The 17,726-nt window shown below is 46.9% G+C and overlaps 1 protein-coding gene across 2 annotated transcripts in view; it reads right to left on the bottom strand.

The window, feature by feature from the left end:
- TTC4 (tetratricopeptide repeat domain 4) overlaps positions 1-17,726 on the bottom strand; it is a 223,136-nt gene that overhangs the window by 204,710 nt on the left and 700 nt on the right. Inside the window, exons 1-2 of one of the 2 annotated variants that reach the window (XM_085602542.1) lie at positions 17,602-17,620; positions 16,750-16,879 (exon numbers count right to left, since the gene is read on the bottom strand). In XM_085602542.1, the coding sequence (XP_085458668.1) occupies positions 16,750-16,848 (99 nt within the window). In that variant the 5' untranslated portion in view covers positions 16,849-16,879; positions 17,602-17,620. Of the gene's footprint in view, positions 1-16,749; positions 16,880-17,601; positions 17,621-17,726 lie in introns of those variants that run through there. The other variant, XM_085602541.1, reaches the window with a different exon arrangement.

Below are 17,726 nucleotides of genomic sequence, written 5' to 3'. Positions count from 1 at the left end.
AAAGCAGATTCCCCACCACATAATTCATGGGAGTGACCAGAGTTTACACCTGGATGTCAGCCCCAGTGTTATATGTGCATCAAAGTATAACTCTTTAAGATTCTCTTATCAGCCACATCTCCCTTCCGGAGATGTGCCCAGTCCTTTGAAATGTAAAGAAAAGAGTCTCTTTATTTTCTCCAGTGTGCCTTCTCCCCCAGCTCACAGGAATACAGCAATACACAAATCTGTAATGGGGTCGGGGGGTTCACTCCTCCTCATGTCTTTACCAAGCAGGCCTGGGCTTCCCTAAATGGAATGCAGGGTCCTCCTTTCAATGTACCCTTGCAGGCGCACTCACTCAGTGTACATTCATAGTACACTTTCTTTCCAGCATGAATACCTCTACGCATTGTACCCTTACATGTACACATGCCTTCAGCACACACACACACACACACATACAGTCTGCACGCACTGAAGCTTTTCTATCTTTAACTAGGGTGTGTTCTTTCAAAATACACACACTGCAGCACACACACTCACTATGCGCACGCTGCACAACTCTTCATCGCTTCATGCAAGCAAGTCCTTCATGTCAGTAAGAAATTGTGTCAATAGTTGTGAGGGAAGTGAGTCCTTCACAAATACTTTTTCTGAGAACCTAGTACCCCATTGTAGCACTTGACTCTCTCACGGAAGTGAAGCAGCACAGTCCAAGGCCTACTCGGGGGTAGTGGGGTGTCGGGCGGTGTGGGCTAGTAACTGCAGTCCCCTACAACAACACTAAAATGATTGTCCAGTCACTGCTATTTATTGTTTTTTAAAAGGAAAATTACTTTGACTACATACACATTACTAAGTACTATGCATTTAATTACAAATATGTACACCAGATAGATGAAAATACATTTTGTGACACATTCATATCACATTACACCCATGGTGGATCCTGAACCCCATAGTCACAATACCCCTCCACCTATACTAGATGCAACATCAAAATAGAAGAGAGGGTCATTATAAATAAGGCAGGCCAACTGGCTTTGTTAGGGCTAGTAAAGGCAGCCACATGTGAAGCTTCAACATTGCACCACCATTAAAATCAACAAGCACAGTATAAATAATGACCAACAATTATTATCATGCTAAACGTTGCACTGTCAATAAAGCATTTTACATACAAAAATGCATTTCAGAGTCTTCCTTAAACTACCATTAGACAGCCACTTAAGTCATAGGATCAAACAGAAGAGGACCCCGCACTCCACTGACCAGGAGCAGAGCTATCACTCTGCTGCGGTGCCTACAATGTTGTTAACCCTTTTCTGGGGGCAGTGATTAAATTTACTGGGAGATGGGGGGGGGGGGGGGGGACACATTTATAAAACAAATTCTGGTGGACTGCTGCGGCTCCAACAACACATTTTTTAAACGTTGGTGATGCCCCTGCTCATTCTGGGGACCACTGCAGAAAAAGGAGATCCAAAGTAACCCCTTCGTGGGGCATGTCTTGTCTGAACCTATGAATATTTAATGAGCAGCAAACATTGATTGCGGCTGCTCTTTGGCCACACCTCTTTCTTTGTTTGTGTGTGTCCCAGCTGCACCAGGGGCACCCGCATCCTTTGTTTTCCAGGGGCCATGGCAGTGCGGGTAGCCCAGCACACTGGCGTAACGAAAATTGAGGGGGCCTCCCTGCACGGTACGAAGAGGGGCCCCCTCCAGGCTCAATCAGGAGCTCTCTGGCCAGAGTGCAGTGCCAAGGGGGCCCCCTGGAGCTTGAGGCCACCCCGCACCGCGGGGGCCTGTGTTACGCCCCTGGCCCAGCACCGTCCCTTGTCAGAACATGTACCAGTATGCGGATTCTCCCGCCTGCTTCCTCATGTGCAGGCTGTTGCTGTACTGCACCTCCCCCACTCACCCCAAACACGGGCAAGGAAGCAGAAGGAAGTTGAGCTAGGATTTGGAGCACTCTGGCACTTACCAATGTTCTCCCAGGGAGAGGAGATCCCCTGGGACAGGTTCCTGTTTCACCAGGGTCCAGAGAATGGGGGGCCCAGGGACACAAAGAGCCTTTGGGGAGTGGGCCCAACACATGCCCCTCCCCATTTCAAATGAATAAAATGGGTTTTGGTGACCCCAAGGACTTAGCCTTGCGTAGAGTTATTTATTTGAATGCGAAGCGCCACATGTTTCTCTACTTGGTGCCCATGGGGGGGCTGCATGGAATCTACGGCTCCATAGGGCCAATTTACTACAGTAAGATGTTGTCTTGCTCCTGGTGACGAGTTGTAGCCACCAGGAGCATCTGCTTCAGGCCCCCTGGCTTCTAAAGATACACTTTATGAGGAGAGCTGGATTTTCTTGCTCCCTGCACTAAACATGCCCACTGCCTGGCTCCTGGTGCATTTCTCTTGTGCATTCATTCCGCAACCAACCAGCAAAGCCTTGTACCTGCCACACTTTCCTGGCCTCACAACCTCCTGCAACTGGGCATCCTTTCATTATCATTGCTTGAGGGTCCAAGGTCTTCTGCCTCTTTCTTGTGCAAGGACTTTTAAGTGAGGGAGTAAGGTTCTACATACCAGAAATCCTTGGTCAATCCCATCACCCCTGTCCCACCCTCCTGCACAGCATTCTGGGACAGACCAATATTGCAACTTCAAGTTGTTTGTGGAAAGCGCTCCCTAAAAGCCTCAGCTCCACCTCGAGTTGACACAGCTTCCTGATCTCTTCCCACCAAACCTTCAAGGGCGAGCAGCTCCTGTGTTCGCTCAAGGAGGTCCGACCCTCATCCTTTGTTCCAGTGAGCCAGGGCTGTCCCAGCCCAGGTGTAGTGTGACTAGCTAATTACCAGATGCAGATTTCCACTCCATCCCTTCATTCGCCATTCACTGGGTCAAGCACTGTTAATTGTTCTATTGTGGTGGGAGGCCTTTGATCCATCTGCTAGGAAGCAGAGCAATTCACTTGACCTAGTGCAGGGGGCCGGGGACAAAGGGCTGAAATCTGCCATATTAAGTTTATGTGGGGTGTTAGCGGCTGCAAATTCACACTCTAGGCACGTTTAATCCCAGGTTGGTACCACACCGATCCCTGTATGCCTATGTACTGCAAAACTGGACTTTAAAGCGGAGTTCACCTAAAATGCGTACACAGTATAAGCACCAGAGAAATTCAGTAATCACTGCAGAACAAAACTATAAATACCCACTCACATTACAAGGCCTGCCCATGGTAAGTACCAATCGCTGAAGAGTTTCTTTTGCTATAGGATACTTGTGTGCAGATACCGAGCTGCACTAGATAACAGTCTAACATGTGCAGCCCGCAAACACATGATCACACACCACAGCCTTTTACCATAGCTGCCCTGTAACGTCCTTACCTTAAAAGGAGGGGACGCTGGTGGTCTCTGTGAATTTACAGTGAGCGAGACTCGGATAATGAGACCTGCAGTAAAAGTCATAAGACCTGGTGGTCAAATGTGAAAATCCCATGGGACTAAATAGACAATCTATTTTCTACACTCACCAGGGAAGGGAGTGCCCCCTAGAGTTCTTGAATAACTGCTGTGTGACCAGTCTTGGTGTCTGCCTGACAGCCAGTCTTCCAGAGAGGAGGGGACATCACCTGAAGTCTGCACTTTCAACTTGAAGAGCTGAGGAAATGGCTGAAGCGCCAAGAAGCTTTTCTGCCTAATGATGCAGGGAAGGAGTCTGACTTGCCCTGAAGGAGCACGGACTGTCCAGAAGGAGAGAAGCAAAGCATATTCCGAGGACTGAGGGACATCCAGAGAAATCTAACTACCTGAGAGCAAGCCAAGAGTGGCCCATTAGCCAGATCATGGCTGCATCTGCCATGGTCACCAACTCAGTCTCATTGGGATTCGTCTGCTGTGGTCACTGCGCCAGCCCGATCAGGGGTGCATCTACGGTGGTAATTACACAAGCCCTATTGGGGCTGAATCTGTCATGGTCACAGTGTCAGCTCCATCTGGATACATCTTCTATGGACACTGCACTGACCCAATCGGGGGCCTGTCTGCCATGGTCACCATACCAGCCTTATTGGGGGGCTGCATCTCCCATGGTCACCACGCCAGTACGGTAGGGGCAGCATCTACCGTGGTTATTGTGCTGGTCTGATAGGGGCTGCATCTGTCAACTGGCCCAGTCAGGTCTGCATCTGCTATGGTTACTGCCCTGGCCCGATCATGGCTGCAACTTCCTCATTCCTTCCTCGGGGGGGGGGTCCTACAGCCAACTCACGGTCTGAAATTGCCATATCAACTGAGCTAAACTGAGCACTTTCATATATAGCGAGACAGCCCACACCTGGCCTACCCATCTCCCCGGCACTATCTTCACTCACCTCGGCCCCTGCCTACAGCTGGGCACTTGAGTCACCCAATCTACTCCAAAGGAACAATGAAAAGACTAATGCATCCCTAACACACCATCGGGGCAAAATCTTAAAGACATTTCGAACTAAGTGCACATTCGACTTATGGGGAGGAAATTGAGACCGCATCTGATCAGGATTCATTTTTGTAAACAGACTAATGGGCCATCAAAGGGGTCACCAGAATGGCATTAGCTCCAGAGAGTATGGGGGATGTAGCCCCACAAGGGATAATTGTACTCTGGGTCGCTACCCTAAATACTAAGTTGGACTATGTGTTATTTACTGGATCTATGTGATTAAAAGTACTTTTTATTTTGCTTAAAAAGCAAGCAGTGGGCTAGAGATTGAAGTTAGTACGTCTATTGATCGATTGTTGAATGCTGAGCTTTCAAAAAATAGTCTTGCCACATTACCTCTCCAAGAGGCCTGCAAATGCTCAACCATGCTAACTTGAGAGCCAAGTGAGAAAAGGGTTATACTTGATCTAGTTAACAGAGCCACAGTAGGATTTGCTCCAGTACAACAGTGGCTAATAACCTCAACCACCGTGCTTGGAGTCCAGTAGCCCCTTTCTGCCCTCTGCCCCCTCACCTCCAAATTGGATCTAACAATGCTTTATTTACTTTTTGTACTATATTTCATTTTTAGTACAGGTTAAAAGCAAAAAAGTGCTTAAAACTAACTGCTCAATTACGCTTTGTTGTCCAAGGCATTGCCTCAAAGTTTAGAACCTCAACATGTATCATGATATAAATGGTTAGGATGTGGCCTAATGGCTAGAGCGATCGACCTCAAAGCTGGGGAACTGGGTTCGAGTCTCGGCAGGGACGCTCAACATCCTGTGATTGTGGGCAAATCTCTTAATCTCCCTGTGCCTAACAAAATAAATGTGTCAGTCTGTAACACACCTGGTACTCATGTAAAGCGCTCCGATATATTCAGGTGAATATCACGCTATATAAAACTCATTTAAAAAAATCATATTTTGTTTTACAGTTGTATACTTTGAGGCACTTTATATTTACTGGATTAAAAATTTTAGGACAACAAAAACATACATGCCAAAGTTTTTAAAGTGGGAGATTTTGAAAAACAATTGGGGTAATGTATTTTCATCATTGACATACATTGAAACACAGGCAATATTAGGCAGGAGACAAAGCCATTTTTGTCCTAAAATATCCGCTTTTTCCCGTCTGAATTAGGTCTTTCGGCATGTATACAACAAACGCTGGCAAAGCCAATAGCTCTTGCCTATGAAAGGGCTATTGGATTTGCCAAATTTGTTTTTGCCATATTATACACCAGCGTGGCTGCTGTTCAGCATGGCTAAATGTTAGTGGCCTAGAGAAGAGTGGTGTGTCGTAGAGAAGAATGGCTTAGACTGGGGTAGCATAGAGTGGAGGGTTGTGGAGTAGAGTAGAGTGGCATAGAGTGGTGTGGCCTAGAGGGGAGCAGAGTGGCATAGAGTGGTGTGGCCTAGAGGGGAGCAGAGTGGCATAGAGTGGTGTGGCCTAGAGGGGAGCAGAGTGGCATAGAGTGGTGTGGCCTAGAGGGGAGCAGAGTGGCATAGAGTGGAGTGGAGTGGCATAGAGTGGAGTGGAGTGGCATAGAGTGGAGTGGAGTGGCATAGAGTGGAGTGGAGTGGCGTAGAGTGGAGTGGAGAGGAGTGGAGAGGGGAGGCGTAGAGTGGGGAGGCGTAGAGTGGGGAGGCGTAGAGTGGGGAGGCGTAGAGTGGGGAGGCGTAGAGTGGGGAGGCGTAGAGTGGGGAGGCGTAGAGTGGGGAGGCGTAGAGTGGGGAGGCGTAGAGTGGGGAGGCGTAGAGTGGGGAGGCGTAGAGTGGGGAGGCGTAGAGTGGGGAGGCGTAGAGTGGGGAGGCGTAGAGTGGGGAGGCGAGGAGAGGCATAGGGTGGAGAGGCGTAGAGTGACAGAGAGGTTTAGAGTGGGGCGGCACAGAGTGGAGCAGTGTTTCGTGGAGTGGCATCGAGTGGAGTATAGTGCAGAGTTGTGGAGGGTCGTGGCGTAGAGTGTCATAAAGTAGAGTGGAGTGGCATAGAGAGTCATAGACTGGGGTGCCATAGAGTGGCGTGGAGTGGCATAAAGTGGCATTGAGTGGCATAAAGTGGCATTGAGTGGCATACATAGAGTTGCGTATAGTGGAAAAGAGTTGTAGAAGGGAGAGGAGTAGAGTGGTGTGGCCTAGAGGGGAGTAGAGTGGCGTGGAGTGGCATAGAGTGGAGTGGAGTGGCATAGAGTGGAGTGGCGTAGAGTGGAGTGGAGTGGCGTAGAGTGGAGTGGAGAGGCATAGAGTGGAGTGGAGAGGCATAGAGTGGAGTGGAGAGGCATAGAGTGGAGTGGAGAGGCATAGAGTGGAGTGGAGAGGCATAGAGTGGAGTGGAGAGGCATAGAGTGGAGTGGAGAGGCATAGAGTGGAGTGGAGAGGCATAGAGTGGAGTGGGGAGGCGTAGAGTGGGGAGGCGTAGAGTGGGGAGGCGTAGAGTGGGGAGGCGTAGAGTGGGGAGGCATAGAGTGGGGAGGCATAGAGTGGGGAGGCATAGAGTGGGGAGGCTTAGAGTGGGGAGGCGTAGAGTGGGGAGGCGTAGAGTGGGGAGGCGTAGAGTGGGGAGGCGTAGAGTGGGGAGGCGTAGAGTGGGGAGGCGTAGAGTGGGGAGGCGTAGAGTGGGGAGGCGTAGAGTGGGGAGGCGTAGAGTGGGGAGGCGTAGAGTGGGGAGGCGTAGAGTGGGGAGGCGTAGAGTGGGGAGGCGTAGAGTGGGGAGGCGTAGAGTGGGGAGGCGTAGAGTGGGGAGGCGTAGAGTGGGGAGGCGTAGAGTGGGGAGGCGTAGAGTGGGGAGGCGTAGAGTGGGGAGGCGCAGAGTGGAGAGGCGCAGAGTGGAGAGGCGTAGAGTGGAGAGGCGTAGAGTGGAGAGGCGTAGAGTGGAGAGGCGTAGAGTGGAGAGGGGTAGAGTGGGGAGGCGTAGAGTGGGGAGGCGTAGAGTGGGGAGGCGTAGAGTGGGGAGGCGTAGAGTGGGGAGGCGTAGAGTGGGGAGGCGTAGAGTGGGGAGGCGTAGAGTGGGGAGGCGTAGAGTGGGGAGGCGTAGAGTGGGGAGGCGTAGAGTGGGGAGGCGTAGAGTGGGGAGGAGAGGCATAGGGTGGAGAGGCATAGGGTGGAGAGGCGTAGGGTGGAGAGGCGTAGGGTGGAGAGGTGTAGGGTGGAGAGGTGTAGGGTGGAGAGGTGTAGGGTGGAGAGGTGTAGGGTGGAGAGGTGTAGGGTGGAGAGGTGTAGAGTGGCATAGAGAGGTTTAAAGTGGGGCGGCACAGAGTGGAGTAGTGTTTCGTGGAGTGGCATTGAGTGGAGTATAGTACAGTGTTGTGGAGGGTCGTGGCGTAGAGTGGCACAGCAAAGAGTGGAGTTAAGTGTCAGAGTGGAGTGGTGCAGAGTGTCAGAGTCGAAGTTCTTAGAGTGGAGAATCGTAGAGTGGAGTATCGTAGAGTGGAGTATCGTAGAGTGGAGTATCGTAGAGTGGAGTATCGTAGAGTGGAGTATCGTAGAGTGGAGTATCGTAGAGTGGAGTATCGTAGAGTGGAGTATCGTAGAGTGGAGTATCGTAGAGTGGAGTATCGTAGAGTGGAGTATCGTAGAGTGGAGTATCGTAGAGTGGAGTATCGTAGAGTGGAGTATCGTAGAGTGGAGTATCGTAGAGTGGAGTATCGTAGAGTGGAGTGGCGTGAGGTTGCGTAGGGTTGTCGCATAGAGCAGAGTGGAGTGGCGCAGAGTGTCATGTAGTGTTGTAGGATGGCGTAGAGTGGAATGTCAGAGTGGCGTACAGTGTTGTACAGTGGACCATAGTGTTGTACGGTGGAGTAAAGTGAAGGGGCTTGGAGTAGAGTGAAGGGGCTTGGAGTAGAGTGAAGGGGCTTAGAGTAGAGTGAAGGGGCTTAGAGTAGAGTAAAGTGTCAGAGTGGAGTGGCGTAGCCTGGAGTGCTGTAGAGTGAAGTAAAGTGGCGTGCAGCATAGTTGAGTGGCATAGAGTGTAGTATAATGGCATAGAGTGGAGTGTCAGAGAGGAGCAGAGTGGCCTAGAGTGAAATGTTATAAGGTAGAGTGGCGTAAAGTAGAGTGGCGTAGAGTACAGTGTAGAAGAGTGGAGAAATGTAGGGTAGAGTGTCAGAGTATCGTGAAGTGGGATACAGTGGAGAGTCGCCAAGTAGAGCAACGTAGAGTGAAGTGGGTTACAGTTGAGTAGCGAAGTGTGGCGTAAAGTGGAGTGGTATGGCACTGAGTGGAGTAAAGCAGCATGGAGTAGTAGCACAGAGTACAGTGTCGTAGAAAGGAGTGGTGTAGTGCACATCCATTACAGACGACACGTTTTCAATTGAAATGACCATTACATTTCCGCAGGCATACAGTTTTACTGATAAAACTATACGGCGCACAAATGGTAATGTGTGGAAATGGCATCACCTAGTGCATGGATTTTTAGGTCTCGCCTAGCCTCGCGCATGCGCTGCTCTGCGAGACTTATTGTAAGGGGGCTTCAAAAAGCTCACCACACGCTCATGCGCGTGTGGCCTATTGCTTGCGGTTACCCGCACGAGCGCCATATGTTTTGAATTATCGTACACAGACACGTGCGCAATAATTAAAAACATATGGCCTGGTGCTTGCTCTCGCGGGACACTGCTTTCCTTGAATACAAAATTTGCGAACATTCGTGACAAGAATTTTCAATTCTATTAAGGAGACGAGGATTATGCTTCTCATTTCTTTACTAGAAATCTCGGCAGCCAATCAGATAACATTAAAAAATAAAATAATACTACAATACCCATGAGCATACTGGGTTCATCTGACAACCATAGAGTAACCACTATAAAAGGTCCACGAGAGAATATCATATCCTCTTTCTTTGGTAAGCATAACAGTTAAAGTGAAGAAACACAGTCCAACATTTGTGAAGAATTTGGAAAACCAAAGCAGCTCGAGCACTGAAACAGCAGACCAACGGGCTGGAACAGTAGACTTGATGCTTGCATCGTCAGAAAAACCGGAACCTGCAGATATCCATAAGACAGTCCATAGAGACAGAGCAGAGACAATACCGTAAAAGGGGGAGGGAAAAACAAGGAATATATCCATATGACTTAACATACATATGTAATAAAGGCAGATAATGCAAACCATCATATGGAATACAGAAAAATTGGGTGGGATAATCCTCGCCTCCGTGTCCTTAATAGAAATTTTGAATTATATCTCAGGACCGGAGGCTCCGATTATGCTTGTTCAAAGCTGTGCCACCACTACAGATGCAATATCCACAATCGGTTTATAATAAAAAGTCTTAAACATAGAATCAGTTGACCAATCAGCTGCTTTCATAATGTCCATTGAACTCACTCCCATAGAAAAAGCTTTGGAAGCCATAGCTCCACAAGCTGAATGTGCACCAAATTTTGTAACATCAATACCTGCTTCACTCATGAGCCATCTCACTCATCTTGCCAATGTAGCCGGGGTGACCGGGCAAAAAGGTTTTTGCATAGCAATCAACAATTGACCATGCATATCTTGTTGAAACTGAGCAGTACTTACCCCGTAATCCTTGATACATTGTACTACACAAAGTTTTGGATTAGCAGGAAAACTCGGATAAGTAACAGAGGCAGTATTACACTTAGTGCGTCTGGAGATAGTAAAAGTGACACCTTCTGGTGAAAATCTACGACCTGCAAGATCCAGAGCACAGATATCAGAAACACGCTTACAAGAAACTAAACATAATAACATAGTTAGTTTTGTCGAAAGCTGTTTGCGGGATAGATTAGTATTGGAGGGCCAAGCCTCCAAGAATCGCAAAACTGTAGAAACATCTCATAAAATCAACATATTTAGGGCGAGGCGGTTTTACCAACCTGATACCCCTGAGTAACTTGCACACCAAGGGGTGCTCACCAGCAGGTTCGTCATTGATCGTTACATGGCATGCAGAAATGGCAGATCGAAAAGTATTAACCGTTCTATAAGCAAGACCAGAAGAAGTCATCGGTGCAAGAAAATGCACAATGAAAGAGATATCCGCTGAAGCGGGATCCACCTCCCGTTGATCGCACAAACTACACCAGGTTGTGGAATAACGTTTATGTGTGTTGGGAGACCAAGCCTCGCTGAAAAATCTGGTAGCATTTCGCGAAAGGCCTGGGATTTTCCAGCCATCCACGAAACCCGCCATGCAACTAGAAGGAGTTGACCTGATTATCAGTGGATGCGGGTTGTTGAGAGGGTCCAGCAACAGATTCCAACGCTGGGGAAGAAGAAGCGGCACTGCACAAATCATCTACAGAAGAACCGGGAACCAAGCCTGAGCCCTCCACAGAGGAGTGATCAGAATCAATTCCGACTGATAATGCTTTGTGCGTGCTAAGACCCTGGGGATCATTACAAATGGGGAAAAGGCATAACATAGATGAGACGGCAAGTCCTGCAGAAATGCATCCGTGGCCAGAGCTTCCGGATCCGGGCGCCAACTGAAAAACATTGTAAGTTGCCTGTTGAGTCGAGAGGCAAACAGATCGATCTGGTACTGACCCCATAAGCGAGTTAGGGACCTGAATACACGAGGATGAAGTCTCCAATCGCTGCAATCTCGGAGGTGACGAGAATTCCAGTCTGCAAGCAGATTGTTGCACCCCAGAAAATATTCCGAAATCACTGTGATGTTTCTCTTAAGACAAAAGTGCCAGAAATCCTTGGCAATTTCTGCCAGAATCTTGGACCTCGTCCTCCCTAATTTGTTGACATACCGAACCGCTGACACATTGTCCATGCGGAGAAGTATGCAACAGTTCGTCATGCGTGGAGACAGACAACGAATTGCAAAAGACCCTGCCAGAAGCTCCAGACAATTGATATGGAGAGACAATTCGTCCTGAGACCACCGGCCCCCTGTGGTTACCTGACCGCAACGGGCTCCCCATCCCCACCGACTGGCGTCGGACTTGATCACCACTTCTGGAGCCACTCTGAACAGGGCTCGACCATTCCAAGACTCCATGTGTTCTAAGCACCACAACATCTCCCACCTCGACTTCTCTGAAAGAGGAATCTGAACGGAATACTTGAGGCCTTTCTGGAGATGGCGGATTTTGAGACGCTGAAGTGCTCGGTAATGGAGAGGACCCGGAAAAATGGCTTGGATCGAGGAAGCTAGCAGGCCGACTATCCAAGGTACAGACCTTAATGATACACTCTGTTTTTGTAAAATCAATCTCAACTCCCTCTTGATAGATCTGATCTTCTGATTGGGCAAGAGGAGTTGGCAAGTGAGGGAATTGACGAGAAAACCCAGGAATTCCATCGATTGAGACGGAATGAAAACTGACTTCTGAGGATTCACCAGAAATCCGAGTGACTGTAAAAGATCTATTGACCACTCCAAATGAGTCATTAACAGACGAGGGCAACGAGCCATGATGAGAATGTCGTCCAGATAGATTATCAGACGAACACCCCGGGCTCGCAGAGATTCCACGACAGGCCTCAGGAGTTTCGTGAAGCACCAAGGTGCTGACGAGAGGCCGAAAGGGAGAACTTTGTACTTGAACCAGACTCCCTGCCATTGGAACTGCAGAAACCAACGATAAGGACCGTAAATGGGAATCGACAAATACGCATCCTTCAGATCTAGACGGACCATTCAGTCCCCTTCCTGAAGGAGGTCCCGCAGAAGATGGATGCCCTCAATCTTGAAGTGGCGGTAAACAACCCAGCCATTGAAGTCCTTGAGGTTGAGAAGTAGCCTGGAACAACCCCCTTTTTTCTGAACCAGAAAGACGTTGCTGGAGAAACCCTGAGGATGACGGGTAGTCCGAACTATGGCCCCTTTTCTTAGAAGAGAGTCTATTTCGGCAAGAATTACAGCTTGATCTTGAAGGGAAAAAATTAGGGGCGAAGGAGGATGAGGTTGAATGGGAAAACTGAAGAACTCTATTTTGTAACCCTTGACAGTCTCTGACACCCATGCATCGCTCGAGATCAGTTGCCAACTGGGAAGAAAAATTGAATTCTGCCTCCCCAACAAAACTTCTGAAGCTGAGATCAGGCTCACTTGAAGCTGAGGAATTGTGATGTCCTCCTTGATTTCCACCATAGCGTCCTTTCTTGAATTGGTGTTGTCCCTTGCGAGTGGGATAGAAGGAGGATTTGTTGTTGTAGCCGGAGTCCGGATTACCTCCACGATGGGACTGATAGCCATGCTGGGCGTTTTGGTTAAAACCACGGCCGAACAATCGTTCCCTATATCGTCCGGCCCGTCCAAAAAACGGGAGAAAAGCTTGTCTAAGGGAGGACTGAGCTTTATCGAGTCCACTAAACGTGGCAACAAATTTGGTCAATTCCTTAAGAAAAGGTTAACCAAACAAACCTTGAGCCAAAGGGCCAGACTCAGAAATGGACAATTCTGCTAATTCTGGGTCCAACTTCAAACGAATAGAGCGTCTACGCTCACATGACATGGCACAATTAGCGTTTCCCAATTGACAAATGGCCCTCTGAGACCACCCAATTAACTCATCTGGGTCAAGGGCAGTGGAAGACTCCTTAGCCCGAAAACCCAGTTCTCAAATTTTTGTGTGGGGACCCAGTAAGTCTAATAATTTGTCCTGACAAGAGCGCCATGCTCTATCAATACCTTTTTTGGGCTCTTTAGCATACTTCTTAAGGTAAGTAACCATGGTTAGATCAACTTCTGGTGTCTCAGCTAGTTTATCAGCCAAATCTGGCTGAGGACATTCAGACCGCAGACAGGTCCTCACCTCTTTGTCAAACGATTGACAAATATAGGACTGGACATATCCCGCTACTTCCGCAGACGGAAGCCAAGAAGAAGAGTTAGGGTGCACAATTTCTGAAGGGTCAAATGTAGGAGTTGGGGATGTGTTGGGGCGTCCACAAAATGCTCTCTATGAGCCTTCTTAGTAGGAGGAGGAGAAACGTCATGGTCCGAAGACGTGGTAGAAGAAGTGTCACCATCGTCCGTCTGGCGAGACGGAGAAGCCAGCGCCTCCTTAGAAGACTGACCATAGGAATGGTCATTAGAGAGAGTCTTAGCTAAGTTAGCAAAGTCCGACTTGTGAGGAGTCACAACTTTGGTAGCATTTGAGGAAGAACGCCCAGAAGACGTAGGTAGCCAGTCTGTTGCAAAGCATAATTACACAGGTGACGTTTCAGTGGCTCAATAGCGCGGACCAGCGCCTTATTTACTGAGTGTTGAACACCCACGTCAAGAGCTTCAACCAACTCTTGCTCCATGGAGCCAGAGGCCCCTTCATCATAATAATAATATCCTTCCTCGTCATAGTATTCAGCCATAGCAACACACTAAAGTGCCAATAATGCCCATAAGAGGAAGTAGCAAAACACTGCAATCCAATAAAATGCCAAAGGCAAATGAAAGGGGGGGAGTGGTAAAAACCCCCAAGGCAAGCCAACAAAACAGTTACAAAGTAACCTGAATATAACCAATTAAATGTGGAGGGAGGGCTTGCCAGAAAAGACACCACTCTAGGCAAAGCCTATGCTCTATTATGCAGCCCAAACTGGAAAATTGTCAACCGGGCGTGAGTTGGGACTTGGACAGGCTTGTGGGCAATGAGCATGTGAAGCGCTGCTCCCGTACTGAATTTTGCGATGTTCGCACTAAAAATAAACAAAGCAAATGGCCGCCGCGCATGCGCGTTAACGGCCGCCTGACCACAACGGAAAAAGGACTACGCGTTAGATGCGCGTAGTCCTTTAGCCCCGCACTCCTGCTCCACCAAAAACGAGCACGGGCGCAAAACGCCCGAACTGGGGAGGCGAAACACACGCTCCCTGCAACGAGCACCAACCAGCAACAAAGTTGGCGAAAAGAAATCACAAAACACGTTGAGCGCCGCACGGCTAACAAAGCTGAAGTTGTGAGCAATAACCACAGTAATGCGCAGAGAGCCTACGAAGCGCCGATACAGGTACAGCAAACAGTATGATTGAGACACAGAGCATTACACAGCAATAAAGCAATATTAAACGCGCTGCAAAGCAAATCGACAATGTAATATGGAGAGTGAAAGGTAAAGCACTTAACTGGCTGCGGAGCACCAAAGAAAGAGGATATGATATTCTCTTGTGGACCTTTTATAGTGGTTACTCTATGGTTGTCAGGTGATACCCAGTATGCTCATGGGTATTATAGTATTATTTTATTTTTTACTGTTATCTGATTGGCTGCTGAGATTTCTAGTAAAGAAATTATAAGCATAATCGGAGTCTCCGGTCCTGACATAGAATTCCTTGTTCCCTTTGAACGCTCGAGCCCGGAGTACAGAAAGTAAAACTAGATACTGCCCATTTGTTTTGAATTAAAACCAAAGTCACTTCTTCAAAACTAGGCAGCTTTCTTATTCATTAAAGGAAAGCTGCCATGCACATTAAAAACACAATCAGGGATTTTGGCTCAAGAAAGCGAAAATACTAGACTTTAACATGAGTTGGCTTTAGCTAAAAAAAAAATCCTGTAAACTAAGGGAATGTCAGGAAGACCCAACAGAGGGTTGGAAATAATACATACAAGAGGATAATACGCGCACACACTCACTGCTACAAATGTAACCCCCATAAAGCACAGCTACCCTTCAAATAACACACAACTCTTATACCCTCATTACAAGTGATACCAGATGACCGCATCAGTAATTCCTGAATTGGAATTACTGATAGGGTGTGGTCAGGTGCATTAATTCTGAGGAGCAGTTTACATTGCTGTCCTATCTGAGACCTGGTAGGACCCGCAACATTTAAACCCCTGGGTGCAGAATTGCAACAGTATTCGCTGTTGTTCACTCGGGAATGGGAAATTAATGGAAGAATCTGTGTTTATGTACCGGCTCCCACAGGTTTTTCTCCCATTTCATGCCTTTTCGCCCAGTTTTTCATGGCAAAATGTGTGTGGGAAAAAAAACTTAAAGGAAAAGTAGTGATCCCGATTCCCGTAAAATCATGTTTATGGTAAAATTGGGATTACAATAAATCTTTTAATTGCGGGCTAGCCCACAAAGGATTTTCTTGGCTTGATTTTGAAAGTTGTAACTTCCACTTATATGCTTTATGTTTGAGTCACTAAACACTAGTTTTTCCTTGCAGGAATACTAAAAGAAAGTCCTGAATTTATTAACAAGCATTGGCATAGCCAATAGGTCTAGCCTTTGAGACCTTATAAGTGTTTAGTTATCCAGCACAATATCCTTGGTGCAACAACATCAAGTATTGCATGGCTAGACACCTACAAGGTCCCAAAGGCGAGACCTATTGGCTATGCCAATGCTTGTTTCTGATCGTATTCAAATATTTGTATCCAGCATACTTCAGAATCACAAAAAAAAAAAAAGTTTCATTTGTGCTTTCCTAATACCGATATATTCAGCACAGTTCATTTACAGATATTTAAATGTTGCGTGCTAGACAAAAGCTGGAAGTAAATAAAATTAATTTACCGAGCGCCCGGTGCCCAAAGGAGTCACGCTGCTAGTTAAACCCAGAAGCTGTGACAGAGGCAGGGAGAGCAATTGAAATGATGAGAAAATCCTAAACAGAATAAAAAGTAAAAAAGCAAACCCCCATTCACACCCCCAGACTGTTAGATTAAGCCTCTCACTTTAAAGTCAGAGAAAGAAAACACTAAGCTCCCTCGGTAGACAGAGCTTGACATTTGACCTTGGTATCTGAAAGCACAGCAAATGTGACAAGATAAAAGACAATATGTAAAGGACTGTTTACAGGAAGGAAGCACTGTGGAAGAACACATTAAACTAGGCAATTCTCCACATGATGGACCACACTGGATAGCCTAAAACAAATGAAGTCAGCCAATAGAAAGCAAGCACATGTGACTTACAAAGCCAATGGTAATACAATGGAGGAACACATTCTTAAGTAAGAATGCCCGCAAAATATCTTTAACAAATCAGGCAGCTCCACTGTCTGGTAGACTTCGAACTAGAAAAGTCTAGTAGCTGCCCTGGTCTGCATTCCAGTGCACATTTTTATTTTGCTCATTTCACTTCTCAAGACATTAAACGCCCTCATGCAAAACAGGCCTGGTCGTGTTCTATTAGTAATAGTCCCAACAGGAACTGCTAAGTCATTAAAAATATTTTTGGAAAAAATTGCCATAAAGAACCCTGAAAAACTAAATAAAGCAAAAACGGAGGACCCATAAAATATTATGTTGCCTGGGTGCCCATTAAACATCTTATGGCCTTGCAGCTATGTCAATCATCACACCTTCAATCTGAAGTGAACATCCAGTACAAAATAAAACATCAAACCTCTTCCCATGTTTCTTCTTTGAACGCTCCTTTGTACTTCTGAGCTTTGAATTTATCCATAAACTGGTCCATAGTGTCATCTTCTTCTGCTGAGGCCATGTCTGTAAAGCGTATGACTTCTTTAGTTACACTGTTGAAAACAGAACAGGAAGATGGAATCATATGGCATGTCGCACACGTCGGAACCTGATCGTATGCACATGCTACCGTTCTAGGGTAATCACGAAAACAGAAGAAGGACCTGCGTGTAAGGTGATAGCCACTTGAAAGCGCCATGTTGGAATGGAAGTTTATGTATAATATTGGTAGCAGAAAAATAAAAAGGAACGAGACTTTAAACACTCAACTTAAGGACAGGTGAAATTTACGTTATGGAGATACATTGTTTCATCTCGTAAATGTTTATAATTTATGATTAATAATGTATTACTCGTGTCCTCTTTTAGATGTAATATAAAGTTCAGAATTATATTAATTTCTAATTATTTTAGATTAAAAATATCTACAAAAACCTCGTAGTGTCATTCTGTTCTCTTGGTCTGCACTCCCTTGTTTCGCGTGACATTGTGTAATGAGGTACTGTGTTGTGCATGCGCTCTTTTTCTGCCTCTTTCTCTTCTTGAACGCTGCAATTTGTCATTGGATTTTCTGTTTTTTTAATAAGCAGAATAAGCACCAGTTTACCGCTGGTGCACCCCCTTTACGTATCAAATAAGGCGGACATCTCGAAACGCATTGTTACCTCATTCTTGTATACAGAATGTTGCAGCAAAGTCCACAGAACGCACAAACACAATGCATATATTTTTTCCTACATATTTACCGACTACATACAAACACATAAAAGTATACCTATATTTCAGGATACTCTTCCAAAGAAATCTACAAAAAATAAATGATTCCCAAAAAGTGCCGCTTTAGATACGCTTTCAGCAGAATCCTTATAGCAAACAAAAACGCCCTACATAGAAGCTAAA

The sequence above is a fragment of the Triturus cristatus genome, chromosome 4_2 (genome assembly GCF_964204655.1).
Source record: "Triturus cristatus chromosome 4_2, aTriCri1.1, whole genome shotgun sequence".
Classification (NCBI taxonomy): domain Eukaryota; kingdom Metazoa; phylum Chordata; class Amphibia; order Caudata; family Salamandridae; genus Triturus; species Triturus cristatus.
This window is presented reverse-complemented; position numbering and strand designations above follow the sequence as displayed.